The sequence below is a fragment of the Corapipo altera genome, unplaced genomic scaffold, assembly GCF_003945725.1.
Source record: "Corapipo altera isolate COAL_440 unplaced genomic scaffold, ASM394572v1 51, whole genome shotgun sequence".
NCBI classification, from domain to species: Eukaryota; Metazoa; Chordata; class Aves; order Passeriformes; family Pipridae; genus Corapipo; species Corapipo altera.
The window spans coordinates 3072671-3099629 of record NW_020884892.1 but is presented as its reverse complement, the minus strand read 5'-3'; the positions used below and the strand labels follow the sequence as shown (position 1 = coordinate 3099629).

The following is a 26959-nucleotide window of genomic DNA, read 5'->3' as shown; positions in this document are numbered from 1 at the left end:
AGACCAAGAGTTAGTGATGGCAGCTGGACTCTGGGTTGCAGAATGATGTCCTTGGGCAAAGAAGCAAGGAGTAAAAGGGGTCTAGGAGCCATGATGTTTGATTTGGTGGTAAGGTGTCTTGGTGAATGTGATAAAACAGAGCTGAGATGTCTTGATTTGGCTGAAATATGTAGGAGAATTAATTAAATTTTAGTAGTTGCACCAAGGTTTTTTAATTTATAGGTGAGACAGTTGTAGAAGAGAAAGCATAGAAAACAGATCCTCTGTGCAGTTTCTTCAGAGACCTAAGAAGCAGATGATTACTCCTCAGAAATAATTGATTAGGTGATGGAAAGGCCAAGAAAGTGAAAGAACAAAATTCAAAATAAGCTTTATTCAATTTTGTTCTGTCCTGTCACTAGTCACCAGAGAGGAGATCAGCAACTCCTGCTCCACTGCTGGTCTTGAGGAAGACAAGGGCACCCCTCAGCCTTCTCCATTCCTTTGTTTCTATTGGATCCATCAGATAAGCCTCAACTGTCATTTCTAGTATGAAGTGCCTTATCTACTTAATTGTTCCTGATCTGTAAGCTGTTCTAGACTGCATCATCTTTGACATAACTAAAATAACTGGAAGTAGAAAAATTTTCTTCAAAATGAGGAAACAAGACTGTGAATATACACAGTTGACTAACAAAGTTGTATGCACTCTTCTTTTTTCTAATCTTCTTATATTTTCTAATATTTTCTATATTTTACATATTTCAGTATTTCTAAATTTTTGTTAATATTCTAATATGTATAATTTAACATCCTGACTTCTGGACCAATCTTATTTCTAGATGTTCTATATATAGTCATACAGCAGAACCTATTACTTCGTATAATGTTGGGATGTTTAAATTTATATATACATACATATTAACTCCCAAGTGTCCCCTTTTATAACCTGGGGTTTTTTTGCTATTTTGCTTTCTGAAACATTCAGATCGGGATTCAGCTACAGATTAAGGAGTAGGCATCTGAACCCTGTTGCAGTTTATAGAAGAACAGTGCACTTTTATTTGTTCCTTTTGTTCTGTAATTTGTCTCTAGAACATTGGCAGCACTATCGAATGGATTACTGTAAGAACAGCTCTTCCATGAGAACATTGTCTAGTCTTTTTTGCTGTGCAGCAAAATCTTCATGTATTCGTACAGGTATACATTCGTAGATACACACTGTTCTGCACTGGTGATCTAGGCTCACTCTGGCAGGTTTCCTGATTCTGGAAGGTTTGAAGGACTTTAGTTATCTCTGACCTGCTTTTATCAGGATTTTTTTTTTTAATTAACATTTTTCCTTTGAGGTTAGAGTTGGGTTCAGCCCTTCAAGCAGTACCTCTTTTAAAATCTGTTCTAGCCTTACTGAGCCCCTTTTGCCCTTTCTTGAGCTTTTCTTTTTTGACAATTTTGTGTTTGCTCTGACTTCCCATAGAATTTGTCTTCCCATATGATGTATATACATCTTACTCATTTAAACAGTTTTAAACATAATTCATGTAGCTACCCTTTTCAATTTAAGCAACACCTGAGTTGATCTGTTGTTTTTGCAAAGGTATGCAAAGGTTCCTGTTCAAGTGGTTCCTCAGTATTTTGAGTTTCTGTTCACTGTTAATGTCAATCAAGCTTTAGTTCCCTGATAACTTCCTAAAGGAACAACAATTTACAGTTTTTAAAAATTTGCTCTTAGCATCGTTCCTTGACATGACTCCAATCTCTGTGGTGATGATTGAACTCTCCTGTCACTGGGTTACCTTTCTTGATGCCTTTCTAGTGTCTTCCAGCCTAGTGCAGTAACCATCTGAGTGGTGTAATACAGAACTGTACTTCTCAGATTATTCATTCCTCCTACAGTAACTCCTAAAGATATAAGTTAAAATCATAAATGATCTCATAAGAGAAATATTATTTCCCACCCATCACCATTCCAATCCTATTAACTGTTTTTAGAAATGCAGGAAAGACCTCATCACATGGATCTGGTGTTCTAATTACTCCAAGAATAAATCTATGCTAGCTTGAAAAACTGTACTTTTTTTCTTCCCTCAAATGCTTTTCCATGTTTTTCAGCATGTCCCATTTCCTGCTTTCTCTTGCACCCTGTCAGAAGGATGCCACGATTATGCCTAGTGATTCTTGAATCTTTAATGCCTTCTTTTGACTTGGTATTGACTATTGTCTATGCCAGTAGGTTCATTTCCCTTTCTTCGGCTTCACTTGGAAAGTATCACATTTGCTATTTCTTTATATTACTTCAGCAGGCTGTGTCTGGGAACTTCACTGCTCACCCCTGCCCCCACTACAATGAAGTCAAATAAGCAGCTGGTACCCTGTCCTGAGGAGGCATTCTACAGATTAGCCAAAACCAAGTAATAAGCACAGTTTTAAATCACTTAGTCTCTAGGCTTGTTTAAAATACTTTGTGACTGTGTTTTGATCAGTAATTAGAATTAATAAAATCAATCCTGATGGTGTCTTTACATTTTTGCATTCCTCATTCAGTGATGCATTTTTTGAAACACTGATTATTTGTGATAAAACGATTGCCTTGTTTTCTGATTACTTCATCAATGTGAAGTTATATGAAATGGGATAGGAAATCTTAAGGCCTAATCTGGACCTTTATAATATTGTTTAAGTTGGAAATTTCTACTGAAATCAGGACAGTATTATCACTCAATTACTACTCTTGAGATTAATTAGATAACGGTTTGATAGATAGAAAGGTAGTGTAGAGCTTGTGCTTTGTTTCCTTCTGTGTATCTGTTAGAGTATACAATGAGGGTCTGACTTCTTTGGAACAAGTCTATATGCCCACAGCAGTCATTTAGACTCAATTATAGTCCATGAGGTGAAATTATCTCCTTTAAAAAGGAGATGTTTATTAGCAATGTTTAAAAGAGAATAAATTCTGCCAGTTTCTTACAGATTGTACCTCTAAGTCTCTCCCTTTACTACATGGAGGCAGGAGGAGAGACCATCTCTGAAAAGATCAAGTGTTTTTGAAAACTAGTTTAACTGAAGTCTCATATTTTCATCCATATGTTAAGTGACCAAAGTAATGGAATGCAAGTTAATGGTTATCACACTTCCAGAATTTTTAAACCAAACATACTGTTATTTCCTGTTTTTAAATACATATAGAACATCAGGTTATATCCTATAATTACCCTGCACATTTATTACATGTTTGGATGTTTACTGCAACATCTAGAAATCTCTTTAGAACCAGAAAAAGTGTAATTTTTGTGACCCACTCAGTATCTCATATGCAGTGTGATTTTTGGGTTGTGTTTAGGAGCTTGCACAGGATCAGAAGGGAGTTGCAACTGATTCCTCTGTGCAGGGTTTGAGTATGATATAGCCTGACACCTTCAAATTAATCTGTTATTCCATGATTGAGATTTCATGTGCTAGAAGTCAAAGTCTAGTGAAGTTGACCAGTTCCAGCAGATTGTTTTGGATGTGTCCGTGTATGTGAGAATGGCTCAAGCCAATGCAAATTTCATCACTGAATCCTGTGTCTAGTGTGTATTCTTTGCATAATGTGCATAGTTGGATTTAAACATACAGAAAAATGACAAACTCTAAATCTCTTTTAGACTTTTTTCTGGCTGTAGCAAAGCAAAATTGCCATGGTGTGCAGGAGGGAGGTATTGGAAGGGAGGCCCAGGGTCTTGTGTTTAATGGTAAGTGATCCATGTGTTCACAGGGGCCGTGGAGGGGTGCCTCCACCACCAGCAGGAGTACCCAGAGGGGCACCAGCACCCAGGGGAGTGCCTCCCAGCAGAGGACCAGTCAGTCGTAGCCGGGGACTTCTGGCACCCAGGGCAAGAGGAGTCCCCCCTCCTGCAGGATACCGGCCCCTCCCGCCGCCCCCGGCACAGGAGACCTACGGGGAATATGTAAGTGGAGCAGTGACATACTGAGCATACTGTGGAACTGTGGAGAGATGAGCCTATACCTTCAGAACACTGTAGAATCTCTTTAATTAGTACCTAATTAAGTCTTGCATCTGTAGCAGACGTGGTCATCTCTCTTCACCTTTTCAGACTTGAGCTGTTTCTTATTAAAAACAAACCGCTTCAGGTTATGTATATACACTACCATAAAGACATTGTGCATTTGGCAAAATAGTTATGTACCTCTTAAATGTATTATATTAGGTTTTTACTTTACAAAAATCTGAAAAATCACGATGCTGTAGACTTTTAATTCTCAGTTAAAACAAAATAATATTCTTCTTAAACCTATCTTTGGGATCATAAAGCTGTTCAATGATTAAACAAATAAAATATTTTTATGACAGCTTCAGAACTAATCCTAAAATTTTTACAAGGTACAGTGTATCTCAATAAGCCATACATATTTATCTTTATTTTATTTTATTAAACGTTAAAATCATATCAAAATGTTTTTTCTATTGTACATGACAAAATGATGTGGTAATGAATTGTTATGGTAAACTTAAACTGGACTTACAGAGCAGTAAGATAAAGAAAAAAGGTCATTAAATCAAAATTATAGTCATGAAAATGGACTTACAGAAAAATAATATCTTCAAGGACAATGCTTTTAATGTTTTTTATTTATTGAAGCTTTGTGTGCCCTCCTTACAGCCAAGTGTGTCTGGACTTTGTTATTTAGACTAGATAAAAAGAAGTTCCTGAGTTCCAGAAAATGGCTTTGCTATTTAGACATTTTTTGTTTCTCTCAACCTCTCTTTGACCTGCTTGCTCCCTCTCTTTCACTGGCCCCTGCCAAAACCCTCTAAATAAATCTCGACCTTTGTCCTTTCAAACAGAAACCCATTTTTCTATATAGCACTTATAGCTTTATGCAGAAAAGTTTAATGTCATTGGTATAAACATTTATGCATATAACTGAACAATTCAGAAGAAGTTAATGTAGTTCGTTAATTTTGAGGAAGAATACTTGAACAACATGTCTAAATTTCCCCTGGTTATACTTGACTAGTCAAAGTGGGTTCTGCAAATGAGTGATTCTGTCACAATGCTTTTAAAGGAATCAGTCCTCATTAAACAGCCTGTTTCCAGGACACACACTCTAGAACATATGGAGATATGATAGAATATAAACCTATTTGAGTAAATTCATATTTATATATAATCTGCTATTTATAGCAGGTATTTATAGAAGTGGCATGGAAATAACAGCTTTTTGAGTCATTCTCTAAGAAGTAAAGCAGAGATCAGGATGCTAAGTAGAAAATAGCACTGTAAAGAAAAACAGTGCTATGCTAAATGACTTCTAAAAGAAATGTTCTCTAGAACTGGATGACTTATCTTCCAAACAAGATACCTTAAATAGGATAGATATACTTAAAACTGTAATTGATAAAGCAGTGCTAGATGGTCCACTTTAAAATTACTCTCTTTCTTGTTTCCTTTGATAAAATGAGGTTTCTTCAGAAGGAAGTTTAGCTAGGACACAAACCATTGGTGTATTGCGTGTTCAATGTTAAATTTAACGCGTGGCATTTTACCTGTCCCTTCACAGTACATTATCAAAGTGCTTTAGCTGTATCTTCTACAGGTTAAGGTAGCATGGTAGGAGTCATTAGTAGTATTTCTGCCCTTTCCTTATTAATTTCTCTTTAGCTATATCTAATATTAAAGCACTACTTTGCCAAGCTGAGCAGAATAAGGTCTCACTGGTTGAGAAGTGTCTGTAGGATAAGAACATCAGTAAGACCAGGGGTATCATAAGAAGATATTTTAAGCAGCGTCAAAGCTTTGGAGACTAGAATATCCAGAGATGACAGAGAAGCCTTTACAAAAGTATAGGGTTTGAATGGCCAGGTTTTGATAGCTGAGTGGGGTACAGAGGTGGCTTCTGTGAGAAGCTTCTGGAAACTTTCCGTATGTCCAACAGAGGCAATGCCAGCCTCCAAGGTGGACCTCCTGCTGGCCAAGCCCATCAACAATGGTGGTAGTGCCTCTGGGATAAAGTATGTAAGAAGGGGGAAAAAACCTAAACTAGAGAAGCCTATTCCTAAAGGTCTTCACCCAATGGAAGAGTCCCACGCTGGAGCAGTTCACAAAGAACTGCTGTCCAAAGGAAGGACGCACACTGGAGAAGTTTGTGTTGGACTGTCTCCCATGGGAGGAACCCACACTGGAATAGGGGAAGAGTGTGAGGAGTCCTGTCCCTGAGGAGGAAGGAACATCAGGGACAACATGTGATGAACTGACTACAGGCCCCATTCCCTGTCCTCCTGCGCTGCTGAAGGGGAGGAGGTAGAGAATTTGAGTGAAGTTGAGTCTGGGGAAAAAGGGAAGAGTGGGGGAAGGTGTTGTAAGGTTTAGTTTGTATTTCTCTTTTTCCTACTCTGATTTCATTGGTAAGAAACTGATTTCCCCCAGTTGGGTCTGTTTTGCCTGTGGCAGTAACTGGTGAGTGATCTCTCCCTGCTCTTATCTCGAACCATGAGCTTTTTGTTAAATTTTCTCTTTACAGCTGAGGAGGGGACTGACAGAGTGGCTTTGGTGTGGGCACATGGTGTCCAGTCAGGGTCAACCCACCACAAGGAGGCTTTCCATTGAGGATTGGAAAGTCTGTAAGGATTCATGAAGCTTTTCGTTCCCTTAGGTTTATAAACCCCTGCTTTGTACTCATTAAAATAATGTGAAAGTGTGCAAGTTCAGGAGGAAGCAAACTGCTGATGGAAACCTTGAACCACTCACTTCTGTAACTCTGCAAATATCTCAAAAGGTGATTCAGGGCTTTCAGTGTGTAAAGTCCTTGCTCGTTTCTTCTGTAGAGTGCTATTAAGTGTATCTTGTGACAGACAATGAATCACAAGGAGCCTCCCTTTTCCTTCACTCGCTCCCTTTGCTAACTTTTTCTGTAGTCCTTGAAACCAATGAATTTATAACATCTATGAGTAATTTACTCAGTTCTGTTTCTTGCCTATTGTGATCTCTCTTTCCTCTTCTTGATTAAGTAGTTTTCTAAAAGATAATAACAAAGTGGGAAGGGTATTACTTATTTCATTCTGAAAAGTTAATTTTGGAGGCAGTATCTCACATGGGAAAAATTATGTCACAGGTAAAAAGTCATTAATTTGAGAGTAGGTGTGTTTTAATGTGAGCTCAAGATCAAGAAGATTGGTAGACCATTCCTGTCCTGTGTTTAGAGCTCATAGGTGAGTTTTCCAGATGTTACCCATTATAGAAAGCTCTGCTCAGATATAGGCTGCCTCTATCATCTGTCAGCTTTCTGAAGTCTCTGTAATGCTGACTCTTGAATGCTTTGGCTTTCTCTGCAGAATTCACATAACCTTATCAGACCAGCAGCAGTACTTGCACATTTTTCCAGCTCAATGTAACTAGTTTTCCCATTCCACTGTTGCCAGTCTTACTTATGTATGTCTCTCAACTCCAGTACCCATTCCTCCTGGGACGTTACCATATTGTTAGTACCGTGATGAAGGTTTTGAAGCCCCTAAATGATGGTTCCTTATCGTTTTCTCTGAAAATGTCTCTCTAATAGCTGTAGCATCAGCTTAGATAGCAAATATTCAGGCCTCTACAGCCAGCCAGCTTTATAATAGCTCTGTTTGCTGTGATAAACTTTCTCTGAAAACTAACATGTCTCCCATTTTTATTTCCTCAACTGCTCGGGTCAGGAGAAAACCTAATATGACATGAGAAGCATGGCCAGAATTATTTTTATAGTACTTGGATAAGGGAAACCATACTAGGTGGATACTTCATTTATTGAAGCACAGATGGTTTCAGGGACATTTTTCCTCTTAATTTTATTCAAATTGTTCTCATTGAACTATACTCTATAATAGATAAAAATACTTTTATGTATTGTCAAGTTGACAGTTTATTCTGTTAAGATATGAAATAGAAACTGTATTTAACTACTAGCTAAAAATGTTAAGCTTTTCCATAATTTTTCAATAAGCAGAAAATCATTAACAGTGTGCTAGCAATTCACTGCTCTTTAATAAGGTCAGTTTCTTAGTGAATGTTGAGTCAAACATGGGTTAGAACAGAACTGCTCAGTCTGTTACTGACTCGTAACAGTTGCTGCTCTTTTCCTCTTCTTGTTGTCCTCTTCTTAACAGCTTCAGACCTCTCAGACATTTTTCCCAAATTAGTAACACAGCAGTGGGACTGAAGCTTTTTAAGAGTAGGCTTTTATTTGCTGCTGGTTTTATTTTACAAAGGTCAATGTTTTGTAAATATTCTGTCAATATTTCACTTCTGTACTTTGCATGAATGTATTTGTGATGCTGTGTCAAGTCCTACTTTGGCTGCTTAAATGTGTTAAATGCAAAGTGAGTTTTATCAGAGTTCCTAATCAGCTTTTTAGGCATTAAAAATTAGACTTTAACTGGCAGTGTGGAATGTCTGTACTGAAAAGCAAAACTCATCAGTCTAGTGTGTTATGGCCAAGATTTGCTTCAACACTTCTAGGGTAAGTTTGTGGCAGAGCTTTAGTTCTGTTTGTGGCAATTTTATTAATGTTTTCTTGTGTTCAGACAAGGGCTACCTTAGTGGCAGATCTTTCTAATGCACTGACCACATGTGTAATTTCTAGCAGTTAATGCTTCAATTAGAATGCTCTAATGACATTACTTTGTGTAATAAGAATTGGAATTAAGATGAAATGTCCACCAGTAAGAGACCGAGGGAACCTAATGAATGTTAAGTAACTTGTAACTTGAAAAAGAACTTTACGAACTATCTCCAGTTACATGCCAAGATTATTTTAGCTTAAAGACACAGGCTCAGAAGGATGTATAGAACAGTTGGATGCAAAAAACTTACATGATAAACTTTTAAAACTACTCTTTAAAATCTATGTTTAGTTATTTGCTGATTCTGCAAAACCCTAAAGCTTAGGCATTGGTTTTAAAGCTTTATAGTTCCTGAAGTAAGTAGGACTTAGGGGAAGTTGGTTCACAAATAATATTTGGCTGGATGGCTAAGAAATTAATTTCATGATCCAGTGATTATTATAAAATATGAATGTAAGTATCCATTAGTGAAAAGAATGATTGCAAAGTCTAACTATTTACAGGGGAGTACCCATTCAGCTGAAAAACCTATAGCCTATTATTTAGTTCACTTTCTTTAAAAAGCTACTGCAAATTCTGTTTTAATCTGCAGCCTTGAGCTTGAATTCCCTGTCTCCTTTTTGAGATCATAATTACTTGAAGACGTTGAAAAACTGAAAATTAGGATTAACGTGGAAGCTATTAATACACTGCTGAATTTGCATGGTGAACTGTTTTTAACGTAATTTTTTCTCATTAACATTCACTTACTGTTTGACGTTGAAGAAGGAAAGATTGATAGGAAAAAAGAGCAAAAATTCTGTATACCATATTAAAAAAACCCAATTTTTTAATTTAGAAATAAATACTTCTTGAAGTTGAGGTGGCAAAATATTACCCAAAGTTAAGGGCTAGTCTAGATGACATAAGACTTTGAAAAGAATATAGATTCTTGAATGGAGTAGTTCAAGTATAACTTGTCAAGTTGTTAACTTCCTAATGACAGTCAGCATTTTAAATCAGTGGTTTTATTTGCTTGGTTGTTTTGAATGTGAAGCTTTTTGTTTGGGTTCCTGGAAGCTACTTAAGTAGCTTTAGTTTCTAAGAACTGGAGAAATTCTTTTGTCCATGGTGTTTCTGTTCCTCTCTGGATAATGTTGTGGTTTGCACTTAGGTATTACACACTTTTCAAACAGTGTGTTTGCTGAGTTCTGACTTTTCAGAAGTCAGGGTGAATTTGAGTAAGACTTTTGGAAAGAAAGTGCATAAGACGAAAACATTATTTCTTGGCTTTTTCCCCCCTCATTATGATGTTCTTTTTTATGCTAAATAGGACAAGTGAGAAGAGATAAATGTACATGTTTCAGATTTTAAGCCCTTCAGTTGTTTTGTTTTGCTTTACATCTTTGACCTCTGGGATTTTTGGGATGAGATGGAGTAAGAGAGAATGGAAAATATTTCCATTTTCCCAGGAACTCAGGTGACATAGGCTGTGGAAACAGAAGAATATTCTGGAGAAAAAGTTGAAAAGCTTTTCTACTTGCCCATCTCAAAGTTCACCTATCAAGTTCATATAAAAATCTTTTCAAAGTATTTTAGTTTAAGCTGCTCATCTAAAACTTGGTGTTACTGAATGAGTTGTCCTTCTGATTCCAACACTACTCCCTGCTGTTGTGCGTAGAAAACAGACTTGTTTTGGTCTGGCAGTAATTTGCTTTAAATGTTACTGTCTAAAGTCATTACCAACTCCTTGGGGGTTTTTTGAGGTGCATGAAAAACAATCCACTAGTACATCTCTCATTCCAGGAATACCTTATTTGTTCTGGTTGAATATGTACTAGGCTTCTCCTAGATGAAAACAGATGAAAATTTCCAAAATAAAAGCTTACAGTCTGTGCATGTTTGCTGCTAATGTCCTTAATGAGAGCACTCAGACTTTAGATGGTAGTAGCTACCCATATTTGTTTTGATTGCGCCATATTCCCTGTTGATTAAATGATGGGGGTGATGTTACTTCCACATAACAAAATGGCTGTTCTTTCCCTTTGCAATTCTAATTTAAAAAAAAAAAAAAATTCTTCATTGCACTGCACTGTTGTTTAGTGTTTTCTCCTTCAAGTTAATCTCTGCACATTTTTTTTTTAAATTTGATAATTTTTATCTGAAAGGAATACATTCCTCTAGTATTCTGAGATAAAGTACTGGGGTAAGTATTAGTTTTAGAGAATGATGAGGGAAAGAAACAACCACCTTTATCACCTAGTGATAAAGGCCCTAATTTTTTTCCCTTGGATGGATTTCCTTAGATGGGAACAGCTGGAAAATTGATTTCTTATTGAATTCACGATTTTTTTTTCCAGCACTGAAAATGACTTTTTTGTTAAAAGCTGTTTTTACCCTCTTCTTTCTTCCACTGTTGTTCTTTGAAATATTGTTCATTTTCCCTAAAAAGGGTCCAAACACTAGTCTGTCATTGTCACTACCATCAGATTTTAACTTAAAGCCACCATTTCCTATTCCCCACCAACATGGATGTGTTTAGAGTACTGTTGTAATTAGAAAGAAGCACTGATGAGCAAGACTTAGCATGATTTATAATGTTTTGAGTAGTACAAAAGCTTTGGCAAGGATTGCTTTTACCATTTTTTGACCTGTGATAGTAACTTAATGTATTTGAAGGGTGCTTATTTACCCATTGCCTTTGCTTCCGTTCATCAAAAATGTCTGCAGTGAGCAATTCCAGTTACCAGTGCTGCTCTTTGGATTTATGTCAGCTGTGGGCACTGTCATTGAGACCACTGCAGACAGAACCTCTCTTTAAGAAGAAATGCTTGTAGGTTGCCTTAATAAGGGAGCTTATTACTAAGATTTGAGATTTTACAGAATAGTTTCATCCTGTTTTCAAATGATCTGTCTTGATTCTGTTCATGGAGTGAAGATACGATCTTGTTTGGCCTTTTGGTTTTTGGACTGGAATAGGAAATATGGCTTTGCCACTAGGCTTTCTAATTAATATCTGAGTGTCTTTAGGAGTAGCTCTTTATGGATTTGTGTAGTATGAATAGAGAGGGAAGGCCATTGTATTGCATTTGGTAGGTAGTAGAAATACAGACACTGTCATCCATGCGAAGAGTAATGGCTTTAGATATAAACATGAGTGCTTTCGTAAGTACCTGAAAGATGCCGAAAAATCAGCAGGAAAGATGCAGTGAAAAGATTCTTATGGAGGTGTAGTTCTTCCTGTATTATAGAAATCTATACAGCAATGCTTGTACTTGGTAGAATGTACCTAGTACAGCGGTGTACTTTAGTACAGGATATCTGTGCATATAAGTTCTGTCCTGTCCATTTTCATTATATATATGTAAAAATGAGTTATTTTCATTTAAGTTAGTGTGTTATTTTATAGTAATGAAACATGCCAGATGGCCAAGGATATTTCACCTAAATACTAAATAAAGTTAAAGAAAACATTTACTGAAACCACAAGAGGTCTGATTCAGAAAGAAAGTACTCAAGTAGTGTGGATCTAATTTAAAATGTAAAACATTCTGCATTGGCTGACCCTATTTGTAACCTCCTGAAAGAGAAAGCTTACAAATACTGTATGACTAAGAGCAAATACTGTCAGACCTAATTCAGGGAAAGCTCTGAAACATACTTCAGCTGCCCCTGCCTAATTGCTACTTCAAGGGAACTGTGCACAGTAAACACATTTTGGAATTCGAATATCTTATCTCTTAACAGAACAAGCCATTGAAAGCAAAACCATTCTATTTTTGGAACATGTTGCCCATGTTTATCTCTGTTTCAGTGTAAACTTTGGGGTTTATAACTGTAAATATTAGGGAAAAAGTCGTTACTGTGAGGGTGGCGAGGCACTGGAACAGGTTTCCCGGAGAGATTGTGCATGACCCATCCCTGGAAGCGTTTAAGGCCAGGTTGGATGGGGCTCTGAGCAGCCTAGTCTAGTGGAAGGTGTCCCTGCCCATGTCACACAACTGGATCTTTAAGGTCTCTTCCAACCCAAACCATTCTCTGATTCCGTGAAATACGGCAATAAAAAGGAATTGATCTATTAAAGCAGATTGCAGTAATCACAACAGCACATTTTGATAGCTTTAATTCTGAGTGGCTGGAGTCCCACGTATAAACTACAAACCAGATATCTTTCCACTGAAGGCTTACAAGAGCCACCTTCAACAATATTATAATACAGGGTCTAATTTCAGCAGTGCTGAACTTAAGTAGCTCACAAAGTGGTGAACAGTAGTGAGTCCTGAGGAAAAGTTCTCTGGAAGAGGAGTGCGAATACTCAAAACACTTCAGTCTCATATAGCATGGACCTCCTCAAATTTTCCTTTTGATATACTGGACATATTGGGAAGGATCTCCTTATTTCAAAACTACTTTATTCCTTTGTCTTCAAGAAGTCATAGTTACACCATAATTTCTAAGTAGTCTGTTATCCCCTTTCCTTCATGATCAAAATAGTTAACATAGATGTGTATAATAGGAATGATTTCTTAAGAATTCTCCAATGATTCCTTAGTGGCAAAGCTTTCCTGACATGTTAGAAGATTAATTTCAGTCCTCTGCTTTCATTTGTTGCCACTGCTGGATATGCACAGCTTGAAGTTTGGAAGCTTGTCTTAGGGATGGCTCATTCACAGTTGAGAGAGTCTATGAGAGGAGACCAAATGTCATGTAAATGTTCTGGAAAAGAGCAAAGAAGTTGGCTCAGGCAGATTCAGCTGTTGATCAAGGTCTGTATTGTTAACAGATCTCTGTATATGGCATCAATAAGTAATAAGGTGCTTGTTTGGAGTAACTGCCAGGAGGCAGTGGTCTGGGGGGTTGGTCTGTGGCTTATCAAGAGAAACTAGTATCTGATAAGCAAGAAAACACTAAGACTTCTAATTTTTAATTTCAGGGCAGTGAATTACTGAAAGAGAAGATGCATTTCCTTTTCAAATGGGACACTACTTATCCATGGATCTCTGCTCAGCAGACAATTGGAAGAATCCTAGTTTCTTCTTCCCAGCCAATGAATAGAGTCACTCATTTGTGCTGGCCAGTGTTCACAGACAGCCTTCTCCTAATCACTGCTGGGAAACAATCCTTTGCACTGATCTAGCAGTGGTGAAGCTGCATTAATGGGCAGATTGCCTGTTTCCATATAAACTTGCTAAAAGCTCTCAGGAATTTAATTTTCCTATCAGTTGTTTTGAGGATGTCACTGGCTTCTGCTATGGAAAGCTTTTCTTACCATGCCTAGAAAGCTGTCAGATTCCCATCACTGGAGATGTTTTCCACTAGAGTTGGACAGTCCATCATTTATCATTCCTATCTAATTGATACTACTGGCCAATTTTGTTTTCTGTCATTGGTGAAAGATTTTTAAAGGTTCCTTTTCCTCGAAATGTTGGTTCTTTATGAAACTTGATCCTTACACTGCCAAGGTTTGATACACACTTAGTCAGAAAATACTGTATATATATAATGTTTATATTATGAGGATGCCTGATTTTAATTCCTCTGGGTCCCCCAGTCCTCAAAATGTCTTCTCATTAGGTCAGACTCATCTTGCAAAAGCTGGACAAGATACCCCTAAATATCTATTAAGGTCTTTGGATATTTGGATAGGATTTGAATATTAGGATTTACTATGAATCAATACAAAGGATATGCCATTTCTACTTTTCCTTTGTTTAGCTCAGGTATATTATTGGACAAAATAGTAAATTGATGACAGTTCCTTGGATTTCTATAGTTCATCCTTCTCTGGGAAAACACAGCATAATTGTCACTTGTTTTTATCTTCAGCTACAAACCATACAGAAGTTTGAGTTAGTGCTTTGTTCAGATGGCTGTTTAAATCCAGTGCTGTTTTGGGAAGAGTGTTACAGTGTATACTTACATAGTGTGAATAATGTGGAGAGGAGTAAGAAATCCTTTACTTCTAGTTTCTTCATGGATGCTAAACTCCCACAAGTTGAAGAGCATACATAGGGCATGCAAAGTAGCAAAACCATCCTTCTTTCTAGTCTTATTTCTGGGAAACTTCTTTCCTATCTATAGTCTACATAGAATATTGAATTTATTATCCAGAAATAAGTCAGCTACCTAAGTCAGGTACATAACATTTATGCAGATGTTTTGATTCCTGAGATACTTCCCAGAGCTTTCCTGAAGATTGGTAGTTCACTCAAATTCAAGACCATGAGGGCATGAAATGTTTGTACTACCTCTGCACAAGCCAGGTTAACTGAAGAAAAATCTTTTAAAGCACATTGCCAATAGTTCAAAACACCCTTTAAGAAATTATGTTCTTAGATTTGTAGATGGAAAGTAGTCTCTATTAGTATTAAGATTTTGCCACTTCGTAGTGTACATATGCCATACATACGTTTCAGGAGAAATTGTCTTTCATAGGTAGAACTCGGTTACTACTTTGTTTCTGGAGTGTGCTTGTGGTTAATATTACATTTCTTTTATATCATTTCAGGAGTATGATGATGGCTATGGAGCTGCTTATGATGAACAAAGCTATGATTCTTATGATAACAGCTATAGCACTCAAGCACAAAGGTAAGCCTCCAAATCAACTGTAACTACATTTGAAAAGTTCTGTGGTTAGCCAGTTAGTTTTACTTAAAGGTTTTCAAAACAACAAAAATTTTGAGAGGCTTTTTAGAAATAACTACCTGTGTTAGTTTTTAGTATCACATAAGTATAAAAGTTAAGTTTCTGAGTGTCTGAAAAAAAAACAACTGATAACTTGAGACAGTTTTAGTGACGCCGAATCATAAATCAGAAAGTTTTCAAAAGGTCAGGGAATTCAGGAAAACTTAATTCAGATTCATTTTGGGAGGGAGGAGTAAGCAAGGAGGGGAGAGGAGAAAAAGAAACTTTAAAAAGGTATTAAATCTTCTGAAACATGAAACTGATTGCATTTCCTTACTACTTTTAACAAGGTTATATTCCAGTATTTTACCTTTATTTGACTGTAATAACAGTACACTTTTGTGTGTGTTTTACTTCTCTGTGGAATTCCTTGTGACAAATTTGAATCACTTGTCACTTGTTTCCTTCCCCCACTTCATTCTCAGCAGTATTTTTAAGGACTTCTAATTTATTTTCTTAAAATTTTACTTTCTTCAAAGTAGTCACTATTTGGCAATTCCATGAATTACAAAGAATACTAATGTGTCCCAGTGTTGGGAAAAATGCTGTGAAGTAAAAACTTCTTCCTATAGGTAGAACTCAATGGCAAAAATCACATGACAGATATAGCAACTTGGTTGATCATTCCTGCTGTTGGGTACTTCCAATGTACCTGTCTCAAAAAGGAACTTCTGTGCACCTTTTACTTAATTGTAATGTATTTTCACTATTTTCTCTTGGACGAAGCTTTTATAATTTGCTCAATAGTAGATTTTGTAATGTCTTAGAGAACGTTTTGAAACTTTTATGGCAATGTTATGACATGTCTCTGAGGCAGGGTAACTGAGGTTCCTGTTAATAAATACTTTGGGGTGAATTAGAGTAAAGTGACACTGAATGACAGGTGTATATGAGGCCAGATGTATTTTAAAACAATTTAATTGCAGCAGAATTAGGTAGCCATTTTGATTTTTTTTCTATAAGAGTATCAGGAAATAATACATAAGGAAAAGAGAGAGAAGGAAAGGATAATAGTAGATTGTGGAGAGGAAAGATGTCACCACATGTCGGTCCAGTGATGAGACTTAATTGTTGTGATTTTGATTGTCGATGATCTGTGATGGTCTCAGTCTTGATCTGTTGGGAATGGAGCCCTGCCAAGCAAAAGGTTCCTCGTTATACACATTAAAATTAGCCTGGGAACACCTGGGTCCCTTCCAAGGGAGGGAGTTCTTTGCTGTAACACTGAGGCACATGCAGTCTTCAGATGGAGAGTTTTCAAAAGAGTTGGGGGGTTGCTTTGTAGTCCTTGTTGGTTTCAGTCCCCCTCTACTGCTCTTGCCTGTTCCTTGACCCACTTCTGTGCTTGCATTGTATATTGTGTGGTCACCATGGACCTGAGCAGGAAAATTGGCTCCAGTGAGGTGCTGCCTTACCTTTGCATGGTCCCCCTTTCCAGGCACATCCTGTTCTAACTTGCTCACTTGAATGGTCATCAGTGTTTGAGGCACAGCAATGCATTAACTCCTTACTGTCCAGGCTTCTGCAGGCAAAAAAAACCCTTAAAATTGTTGAAACAATAAGGTTCAGAAAATTAAAAAATACTATAGATTTACATTACTGCTTTAGTTATTTTGGCTGATTAGAGCATCAAACTTTACCCACTGCGAAGATGGCAATAGGAGAGGAAGATTCATTCATGGCTAGGCTTTGTGAACGAAGGTTTGGGAACGGCTCTACCCACGTTTGTCGCAAACTCGTTGGTGGCTAAAAAGGCCAATACAAGATAGACATGACCGGTTGCAAGGAGAGGAAGATGAGATGTTGATAAATAGATGGTTCTTGGCCTGTTTTACCTTCTGCTAAATGTGTAAGGTTTACAACAGAGCTTTATCTGAAATAGTACAGGTATGTTCACAGCAAAGTTGAGAATAAAGCTCTTTATACCTGGCATCTGCTTTTCTGTAGTGTTGTCACAACCAACTTCAATTTTGTTGTGTAAATGAATATTTTTCTGTGCTCAACAACTTAGTTAATGTGAAAAAACACAGTGGAAAGTACCAGTGTAGTTATTGTTGAGAACTAAAATAATGAAATTACTTTTGTCCGATACTTGGGTGCTACAGCTTCTAAGGTACTGAAAATTGATAAAAATAATATGACTTAAGAAACCAGCAGTGTAGTCTCAAAAATATGAGACTCTGTAGTGTTACATTTCAAGAGCAGCTGTTGGTAATGGATTTTTTTTTTTTCCCCAAAAGAAAATTGCCAAAGTAGTCCTCAACTTCTATGTTGGTAATTCTGTTCTGGTTTACTGCTCCTAGTATTGGTAAATGGGTTTATTGCAACCAAACATTTGGACTTCATTACAGAGTCATTTACCTGAGCCAAAACTAAACATTACTTGGATTTGATTTTTTTTTTTTCATGGTAAGAAGGTTTTCACTGGCATTTTCTTCCTTTGAACTAAAATTAGGAAAGAAACAAATTTCCCAAGGAATGAAATTGCTGTTGTAAAGGATTAATACATAAGAATGTATAATACTCTTAGATATATGTGCACATGCTTAACTGTCTAGAAGGAGATACTTCATAAAATGATTGCTGTACTTCGTATTTTACCTGTAGTTTCACAATACATATATTGTTAGATTTTAATGAAATTGTTATCTTTGGAATGATTACTTGACTTTTTTTCCCCCTAATTTTATTAAGTGTTCTGTGGTAAAAGAAAACATGAAATTATTCACTGGCACGTTTCTCACAGGATATCAACTCTTATTTTCTTGCATATTTTCTGGCTTGGCAAAAAGATTTTTGGGATAGTATTGGCAGGCAAAAAAGTAATAACTATAAACAGCCATCTGAGCTACCTAGACCTGCATTCCTATCTTTAATCGGAATATTGAGTAGTAGCCCATATTGCAGAATGTCATTGTGTAACCATTATGAGATACTTATCATATTTAGGTTCATTACAATGCCCTTAGTATGAAGGAAATTAAGGGAAAGTGGATTGTTTTCATAGCTTAGCCTTACATCATTCTTGATATTTTGCCCTCATAAAACATGGAAGGAAACTGCATTTACACATGGAGGGCATCCACGTGTTTAAAATGCATCGTTTAGTGACCAGCATGTGGAAACAACTTACTCTCTTTCCATTTCTAAGTTGAAAATACTGATCTTGAAGTATTTCTAGTATGCCTTCTGCTATTGATTTCTCTAGAAATATTTTAATATTAATGATATTGTGTATTAAAGGGGAAATTTGAGAAACAGCTATTAAACTGAAAATGAGTTGGCTCATTAAATTACTTGCAATAGTTCTAAGTATATAACCAAGTTTGAGTGCAGGAACAGGGTTTAATGTTCACAAATGTACACATTGTGTGATATGTTGGAGGCAGTGGAAATACTCATTTCTGTTTTAAAGCTTTTACTTATGCAGTGATTCCCCTGTCAAAGATGGACACTTGCAATAGAATCTGAAATATCCAGCAATTTTGGAGATCTGTAAGATGTTGCACAACAGCACATCTTTTGCTATAGGTGAACAGGAGTACCTTCTCCAAATCTGACCATTCAATACAACAGTGTGACTCTCCTTGATTGCTTTTATTTTGACGTTTCAAGTGTGTTTGCCAGAAATGGCCAAATCTGAGATAAACTGGGATGAGTGATATGTTCAGATACGAAGAATTGGATAATGTGTATTTCTGTGTGCATTGAGGTGGATGAGACTTTACTTGCTCTGCAAATAAATTCTTCCCATTTTTATACTAAGTGCTCGCTGATAACAAATTGCAAGTGGTTAGAAGAAGTTTAGTGGCATTTTATTTGACATTGTGTGAGACTGTATCCTTGCTTGTGTGTGGCATTCTGAACATTCAGTTAAAACCTGCCACAGCACTAATAGGGAGAGAAACATTAGAGTTTTCTGAGTTCTTATCTATCTTAATGCCCTGTAATCCTATAAAAAAAGTTGTTTTCCTTTAGAACAATTTCTTATCCACAGTTGTTTGTTCATGCAACAAAGCCCCAAATAGTGCTTCAGGATGTCCTTTAATGGAATTGTTTTTATGGTCAAAAAGACATATCCCTTGGAGCTGTACTGAGCTTGACTAGTTATCTGAACTGATTTTTAGAAGAGATGTGACTAAATTATATTTATAGTTTTTTGCAGACAGATTGTTTAATGCTATTTTCATCGGTATAATCTAGGATGGTTAATCAACTGTTCTTCTTAGTCTTGTTATAAAAAAACCAAAACAACCTCAGAATAGCTTAAAATATTTCTCAATTTCTGAAAATCAAAAGCTACTAAACATAGCATCATAGAATGGTTTGGGCTGGAAGGCACCTTAAAGACCATCTAGTTCCAACCTTCCTGCCACAGGCAGGGACACTTTCCACTAGACCAGGTTGCTCCAAACACCATCCAACCTGGCCTTGACCATCCAGGGATGGGGCATCCACAGCTTCTCTGGCCAATGTATTCCAGTGCCTCCTCACCCTCACAGTCAAGAGTTTCTTCCTAATATCTAACCTAAATATCTTCTCCTTCAATTTAAAACCATCCCCTCATCCAATCACTACATGCCCCTGATACACAGTCAAGCTTTAAGGTTGTATGTTATGCAGTCAGGAGTTCCTTCATAACATTTGTTTTCTATATACACATGGAGTAATTTAACATGTGCAGTTGTATGCCAAAAACCTTTCCATGATCTCAAGGAAAAATGAATTGTGAGTGTGAAAGCCAAACTCATGACTCCTGATCAGAGGCATGTTCACCTGTCAGTGTCCCTCCCCAGCACATGTGCATTCTTCCACGACTTATCTCACTCTTAAAAGACTTCCCAAACCTGTCTAGAATTTTAATTCTTTTCTTGGGTTTATTGCAAAAAGTAGTGGGTATTTTAATGGTCTGATGTTAATGCTAGACCAATTTTATTATGAAAATTCACATAATAGTGTTATGGAGGGAGCAGGAGCATTTAATTGTGTCTTCATTTAAAATTGTAGCTCAGTTTAAACATTTACAGGATGAGGAAAAAAATCTAGTTATTTTAAATCTCAGAAATACGTTTTGAATTGAGCCAAAGAGCTTTTGTCCCTTAGTGACTCCATACATGAGCCGCACAAGTGTTTGCGAAGACAATAATATGGCAAAGGGAAATGGATGCTAATAAATCAACTGTCACTGTCAGCTCACTGTTTAATGTTCTCTAGAATACATAAGATTTATCACTGAGGAATTGTAGAATAATGGTAGTGTATGGAAACAAAGTCCACCAGGGAGATGTACTACATCATTTGGATTTAGCGCTGCCATCTGCTTAATAGCATTGAGATGACTACAGAGGTACTTATGATCAACCATTCATAGCAGTGACAGATGCTGTAGAGAGTTAACATGCCAGGGAATGAGGTTTGTTACTGAAATTCAGATTATGTGGCAAGGTTGCTGAGAAAGGGGGCTGGGTTTGTTACCTCTCCAACAGCATTAGAGGTTTACTATGTGCTTTTAACTTTACTATTGAGAGAGAATGGCTAACACAGTTACTGTAGTGCAAAAAGAAGTATGGAGGAACCCCATCTGTCTGGTTCATGCACTCAGAAGTTTCAAAGAACTTCCTTAGGCTTGTGTGCTAACATTTAAAACACAATACTTTTCCTAGGTAAAAAAAAAAGCTTTTGACTAGCTTCATTTTTTTAATCTGCAACAGAGATCAGCGACCTCAACTACAATAGGAATAGTTTGTTTAACTGTATGCCCCTGTCTGCTGAGGGACAAGAACGGGTCATTCATGTAGTAATGCCATTTTGTGTTTAATTATAATTTATAATTTTAAAACTGTTTCAGATCTTCAGTCAGGGTGATCTCACCTTCACTCTGTTGCAGAATTTAATCTAAACAGGGTTATAAAATGGGAAATATTAGGACTTGGGGAAATGACTGGCTTTGTTTACAGTTTTCTGCAATGCTTTTGGGTTTCCACATTTATCTATTAGTGCTATAGATTTCTCTTGGCAACAAGCATTGTGCCACTGACTTATATAGAGTTTCTCAGTTGCTCTTTGTGTATATCTAACAGCAATTGCTATCACTTCAAATGAAACCAAAATGTGATAAATTCAAATCACTGCAAGTTGCCTGTGAGCCTTGGAGCCACCCAGTTAACCTAATCTTAGCTGAGGGAATTGGCAAATTCTCTTTAGTGTACCTATGTTTATTCAGTGCCTCTAAATTATCCTGTGTTTATTGTTAATGTGTTGGGAAATGAGAAATAGATGCTCCAACTTTATGTTAAATCATTTACTTCAATGCATAAAAAGATAACTGCCCATATGGTAATTCCCAGGCACGTTAAAAACATGGTATTCTGAATCATATAATTGTTCAGGTTGGAAAAGATCTCTAAGATCAAATCCAACTGCTAATTCAGCACCACCAGGTTCACCGCTAAACCATGTCCCCAAGTGCCACATCCACACAGTTTTTTTGAAGACTTTCAGGATGGTGGTTCCTGGGGAGCCTGTTCCAGTGCCTGACCACCCTTTCAGTGAAGAATTTTTTTCCCAACATCCCCTATTTCTCACATGGGAGAAGAGACCAACGCCCACTTTGCCACACCCTCCTTTCAGGTGTTTGTAAGGAGCGATAAGGCCCCCCCAGAGCTTCCTTTTCTCCAGGCTGAGCCCCCTGGCCCCAACTCCCTCAGAGGTGAGACCATGTTCTTTACTGTTCATTTCAACAGGGACTGATTCAAGATAGAAAATTTCTTTGTCAGGGAGACTGTATACAAAGACCCAGTTGTTTGAAAGGTTTGAGCAATTTTATGTTTGTTAGCTTGTGGTAGTTACTTAGGAACTAAGTAATCGGATTTTGGGTTGAAAAGGACTTAAACTCACCTTGAAATCTGGCAGTGGCCGTTGTTCGATTGATGCCTGAAGAATACAACTAAATTGGTTTGCCGAAATCCTTCAAATCTCTCTAAATACCTGATTTTATGTCATTCCAGAGGCACTTTAGTACAAGAGAAGCTGATTCCTAGTATGTGGTTCTTGACAATACCCTCATTTTCCACTAAGCTCAAATTTTCAGGTGGTTTTTGGAACTCTGCTTAGTAGTCATGTAAAAGACAATGGCATTCCTGTTTAAAAGAAGGATTTTCATAAAAAGCTGAGCGTATGGATTTGAAACTGGCTTATGGAAATGTTGCTATTGGTATTTGAAAGTTAATTGCTAACAGTTTGTTTGTGATGCTCAGTGTTTTAAATTTACATTGTTGAGTTTGTCAGCAATCATGCATTTCCAGGATGTATAAATATGCATTACATGCAAAACAGTGTCTGTTACTGTAGTTTTTCAAGATGTAATTCTCTCCATTTTAATGCTTGTAGGTGTTTGTATTTCGTTCTCTGACTTATAAATCAAATCAATCCACAGGAGTTTGATTTCTGGGGGTAGTGCAAATGGCTGGCATTTTGTATTGCTGTTGCTTGTGAACACCTGGTATGTATGACTTTATTGGAGGTTATAATTCTGTAAATAAGGTCTCAAAAGCATTAGCATAAACAAACTAATGTAGCTTTTAACTGAAAACCCCTACCATGTGGTTTCTTGCTCAATTTTTGTGCTCACGTTATTGGAGGAGATTATTTTCTGCAATTTCTCAAATCTCATTTTTAGGTTTAGATACGTGTTTTCTTTTTCAATTACCTGTTCAAATGTGACAAGGTAAAATATTCAGAAGTGCCTCTAGCACAGATAATTTTAATTGTGGGTCTAGCATACATTTGAATTTTTTAAAACTGGTTTACAGAAATCTGACCTGAAATGTCAGTAAACAGAAATAAGACTAAGGTAATTAGAGTGTAATTATGGGAAAAAAACTTGGGCAACGTAGCACAAGCATATCTCGTGGTGCAGTCACTGCAAAATATTTTTAGCACCATATTGATGTTAGTAGATTGCTGCACTATTTAAGAAATTGATTACTCTTCATTCATACTAATTAGACTTGTTTTTAGATACAAAAAATTATTTTGGTTCGCTTCATGACTTTGATATTAAACTTAATTATGACGGTGCCTCAATGTTTAGAATACAAATAAAAATGCATTTAAAAATAAATGGAGATCTGTTGAAAAAAAGTAACAGAGGTGTGTTAGTAGTATAAAAATTAGTAACATGAAATTATAAATATCTGAGGAATGCAAATAATTATTTCATAAAAATAGTGTTTATTTTGCACAATTGGTTTAATTTTACTTAGATGATTGTACAGCATCTTAAACTGGGTGGTTTAATTACCACGGTGTATTTAAAGAAGATTAGTATTTGGTGGTATTTTGGATTTTTTTTTTCCTTGACTGATTACACAAATGAAAACATGAGGAAAGGGTAGGTTAAAAAAGGATCTTCAAGCAAGTACTAAATAGGAGGAAAAATTCATTAAAAGTGAATTTTTTTTTTTTTAAATATTGAAATGCTATTTTGCAGTTACTAATGGTAACTTGTGTAATTAATCATAGTTTAGAAATAATTATATGAGGGTTTCAAATTAATTACGATATGTTTAAAAAAATACCCTCATCATCCAACCTTGAAGTAACAGTGGAAGGAGAATATCCAGATGCTTGGCCTCACCAGATGTTGTATATACGGACTTTGGGACAAAACATGGATAGTCAGGCTTCCAAATTAAAGTTATCAATTTAGAAATAACTTCTAAAAATGTGTTGCGTAATAATTAACTTTCTACCAGTTTGACTGAGATACCAGGATAGGAAAGAGACTACATAGACTCTCCAGACTAGAGAAAGGATATCATAAATTCACACTTGCCAGTAGATAGTGAAGAATATATATCGGGAAGGCTTATTTCCCCTGTTGTGGAGTAGAGAAGGAACTTCTCTGGAAACTCACACTTTGAAGCCAGTGTCTGTTAGTTGAATCAGACTGCATCAGTTCGGAACAGATTTTTGTCAGACAACATGTTTTTGTAGATGAAGATTTGACACTCTTGCTGGTTGACAGTCAATATAGTGTGTCTGCTTACTGGCAGTAACTGAAAGTTGCAGTTTTCTCTCTGATTACTCTGTTGTATTCAGTTTTCTTTCAAGGGAAGAAAAGTCTTGCTTTCTGTTGGTTAGGAAATACCTGTTTAATTGGGCAACTTTAGAAGTGGGAGATGGATGCAGGGACACTTTATAATGGTTTTAATTGTTTGTCCTTGTGTTTTATTTAAGTAGAAATATTGAGAGTTATGAATTGTACTTTTAAGCAGAATTTTTATATAATTCAGATGACAGACAATGAAAAGCAGGATATTAGTAACCTCAGAAGTCAGTAACCTTCATAACCAGGTTCATCTTTGTGTAATTGCGTTATGAGAGCTGTGCATAAAGCACCTGAAATGTACGCATAGATAGAAGTAGTGGAGCTCACGTGAGTTCCAGGAAACATTTGCAATTAAATGGATTGAATTGTCCTGAAGAGGAAGAGATCTGCCTTCCTGTACTTGGAGAGGCAAGGTTTGTTCCCTGCTGTGTAAGGGAAGCACTGGCAAGATCTTGAACATGGCAGTGCATTGCTGTTAAGATCTCTCAGATGCTTATGATTATGCAGCCCTGAAAACAATTGAATCCAATCTGTTTTTAATCAAATGTATTCCTTGATGGCGCTTTTATTATTTTTGAATTATAATCATATAAATTGATGATGGAATGATAGCTTTTCTCTCAAATGTTCTTCAATTCCAGCTGATGAATAAGGCCCCAGATTTATAGAAAGCTGTTGAAAGTTGTACTGTTCCTTCAGTAAATTAAAAAGATAAGTTTTGATGTGCATCCTCTGGAGCAGTATTTTTAATAGTGGAGTGGTGACATAACATCTGTGCAGTTTTTGGGGATGACTGTGTATTAGAGGCAGTGTGGTCTTGTACTCTAGTTTGTGACAACTAACCTGATTTTGGATCTCTAAAAACGTTTATGGAAGACTTGAGGGATAACCAAGAATTAGATGGAATAACACCCACAATTCTTTTCAGTATTGCGATGACTAGTTTCAAGATTCTTTGTCTGATACCTCTCAGATCTTCACTGTTCTCTGCTGCTTCCACTGTCCTAAATAATCTTGTCTGTTGAGAAAGGGAAGAGAATACATCTTTTTCTGATGTTAACATTGATGTTGGTTCATGTCTTTATTCTCCATTTAGGAGTTGGAACATGTTTGTACATATCTGGATAGTTTAAGACTTCCAGTTTAGTTTTGTCTGACACCAGTTCACAACCTGCTTTGCAAACCAGACAGACATGGTGTGGAGTGGCTGGGGCTTGGTTCTAATTCACAGGCCAAACCAAAATGCTGGCTCTATGCAATCTAAATTTTTAGGTTTTTCTGCTGATGCTTTCTTATTTATGTAGAGAATATTTGACATTAACATGTTTAGCCTTTCTCATGTTCTGGAATATATTATTGCTTCATTCTATTCAGAGTTTCAAGGTAAAGCTGTAACTCCTGCTGCTGTTCTTAAGAAGCCTTATTTGTGCCATATGTGTCACTTACTACTTCTACTTGCCATTTTCTTTTCCTCTTTGGAGAGAGGGACTTGAGAATGTAGTGAGGATGAGGTGGGAAAACTAATTGAGTTCAGACAGTGACAAGTGGACACTTCAGATGGTAAAACTACTTTAGGCAACTGTGTAGAGTTTACTAGAAATATGTAGATAGAAATAATTCTGTGCCTGGTAGATAGCACCAGAATGCAGATGCCTCTGAGGGCATTTCACTGATCAGAAGTCAAATTTCTTGCAATTTCTATCATAAAAAGTAATTTCTAAATAATGATAGCTAAGGGAATCCTTGAGAGGGCACTCTGGTCATCTTTTATGATTAAAGGTAATAGATTTGCTGTTTGTATTACCTGTATGAGAGTACAAGGAGATATAATTTAAGGAAGATTGCATATTTTTTCTGTGTTTTAAAAAGCTCTCACATACAGGTCTCAGTTGCTTTCTGAGATGATTATCTGTTATACAGACTGAGATGCAGGGATGAGAGTATGTACCAAAGAAACTTCTAAGAAGTAGCAGAACTGGGCATTAAATAAAAATGTATATACAAAATGCAAGAAAAGATGTGAATCTCCTCTTGACATCCTGGATTTCTACTGTCCTGTAAGCTGAGTTACAGAATATGGTGTTCCAGTGAATCCACAGAAGCATTGAGAGCAGATGCTCAGTGTTCAAGACAGTTATGGAGTTGGGAGCTTCACTGCAGTTATTTTTACCTGGACACTCTTCCTGTTTACTGTTGGCAGAATGCTTTTTGTTATCAGGAGCAGCTGAGCATGATGATCTGATAGGAATGACAGAAAGAGGCTTGTCCTTGTGGAGGAGTTCTCTTCAGATGTGATCATATCGGTCAGGGTCTATCATATAAGAACTCTTGTTAGAGGAGAGATCCTCATTTGTTCTTTCTACTTTGCTGCTGTTCTGTGCAACACTGTAGAAGGACAAAGCTGATCTTGGGGAGCTGCTCATGGCACAAAAGGAAACCTTAGTGTTTGTAAGGATTTTATTGCCACTTTCTGAAGCTGCCCTGGCTTATGCCTGAAGGGATCAGTCCCAAAATTACTTGATCCTAATGTGCAAAGGAATAAACAAATTTTGGTCATTTTTTCCCTAATGAGCATTACATGAAGTTGAACTGGTTGCTAAAGC

General features: G+C 36.7%; 1 protein-coding gene across 3 annotated transcripts in view; it reads left to right on the top strand.

The window, feature by feature from the left end:
• The window catches only part of KHDRBS3 (KH RNA binding domain containing, signal transduction associated 3), a 98921-nt gene that overhangs the window by 59791 nt on the left and 12171 nt on the right, over nt 1-26959 (top strand). For 2 of the 3 annotated variants that reach the window (XR_003528051.1, XM_027645682.1), the window contains exons 6-8: nt 2280-2390; nt 3734-3926; nt 15066-15148. Coding sequence is in view for 2 of the 3 variants with exons in the window: in XM_027645682.1 (XP_027501483.1) it covers nt 2280-2390; nt 3734-3926; nt 15066-15148 (387 nt within the window). In the remaining variant the exon portion in view is untranslated. The remainder of the gene's footprint in view (nt 1-2279; nt 2391-3733; nt 3927-15065; nt 15149-26959) is intronic. The other variant, XM_027645683.1, reaches the window with a different exon arrangement.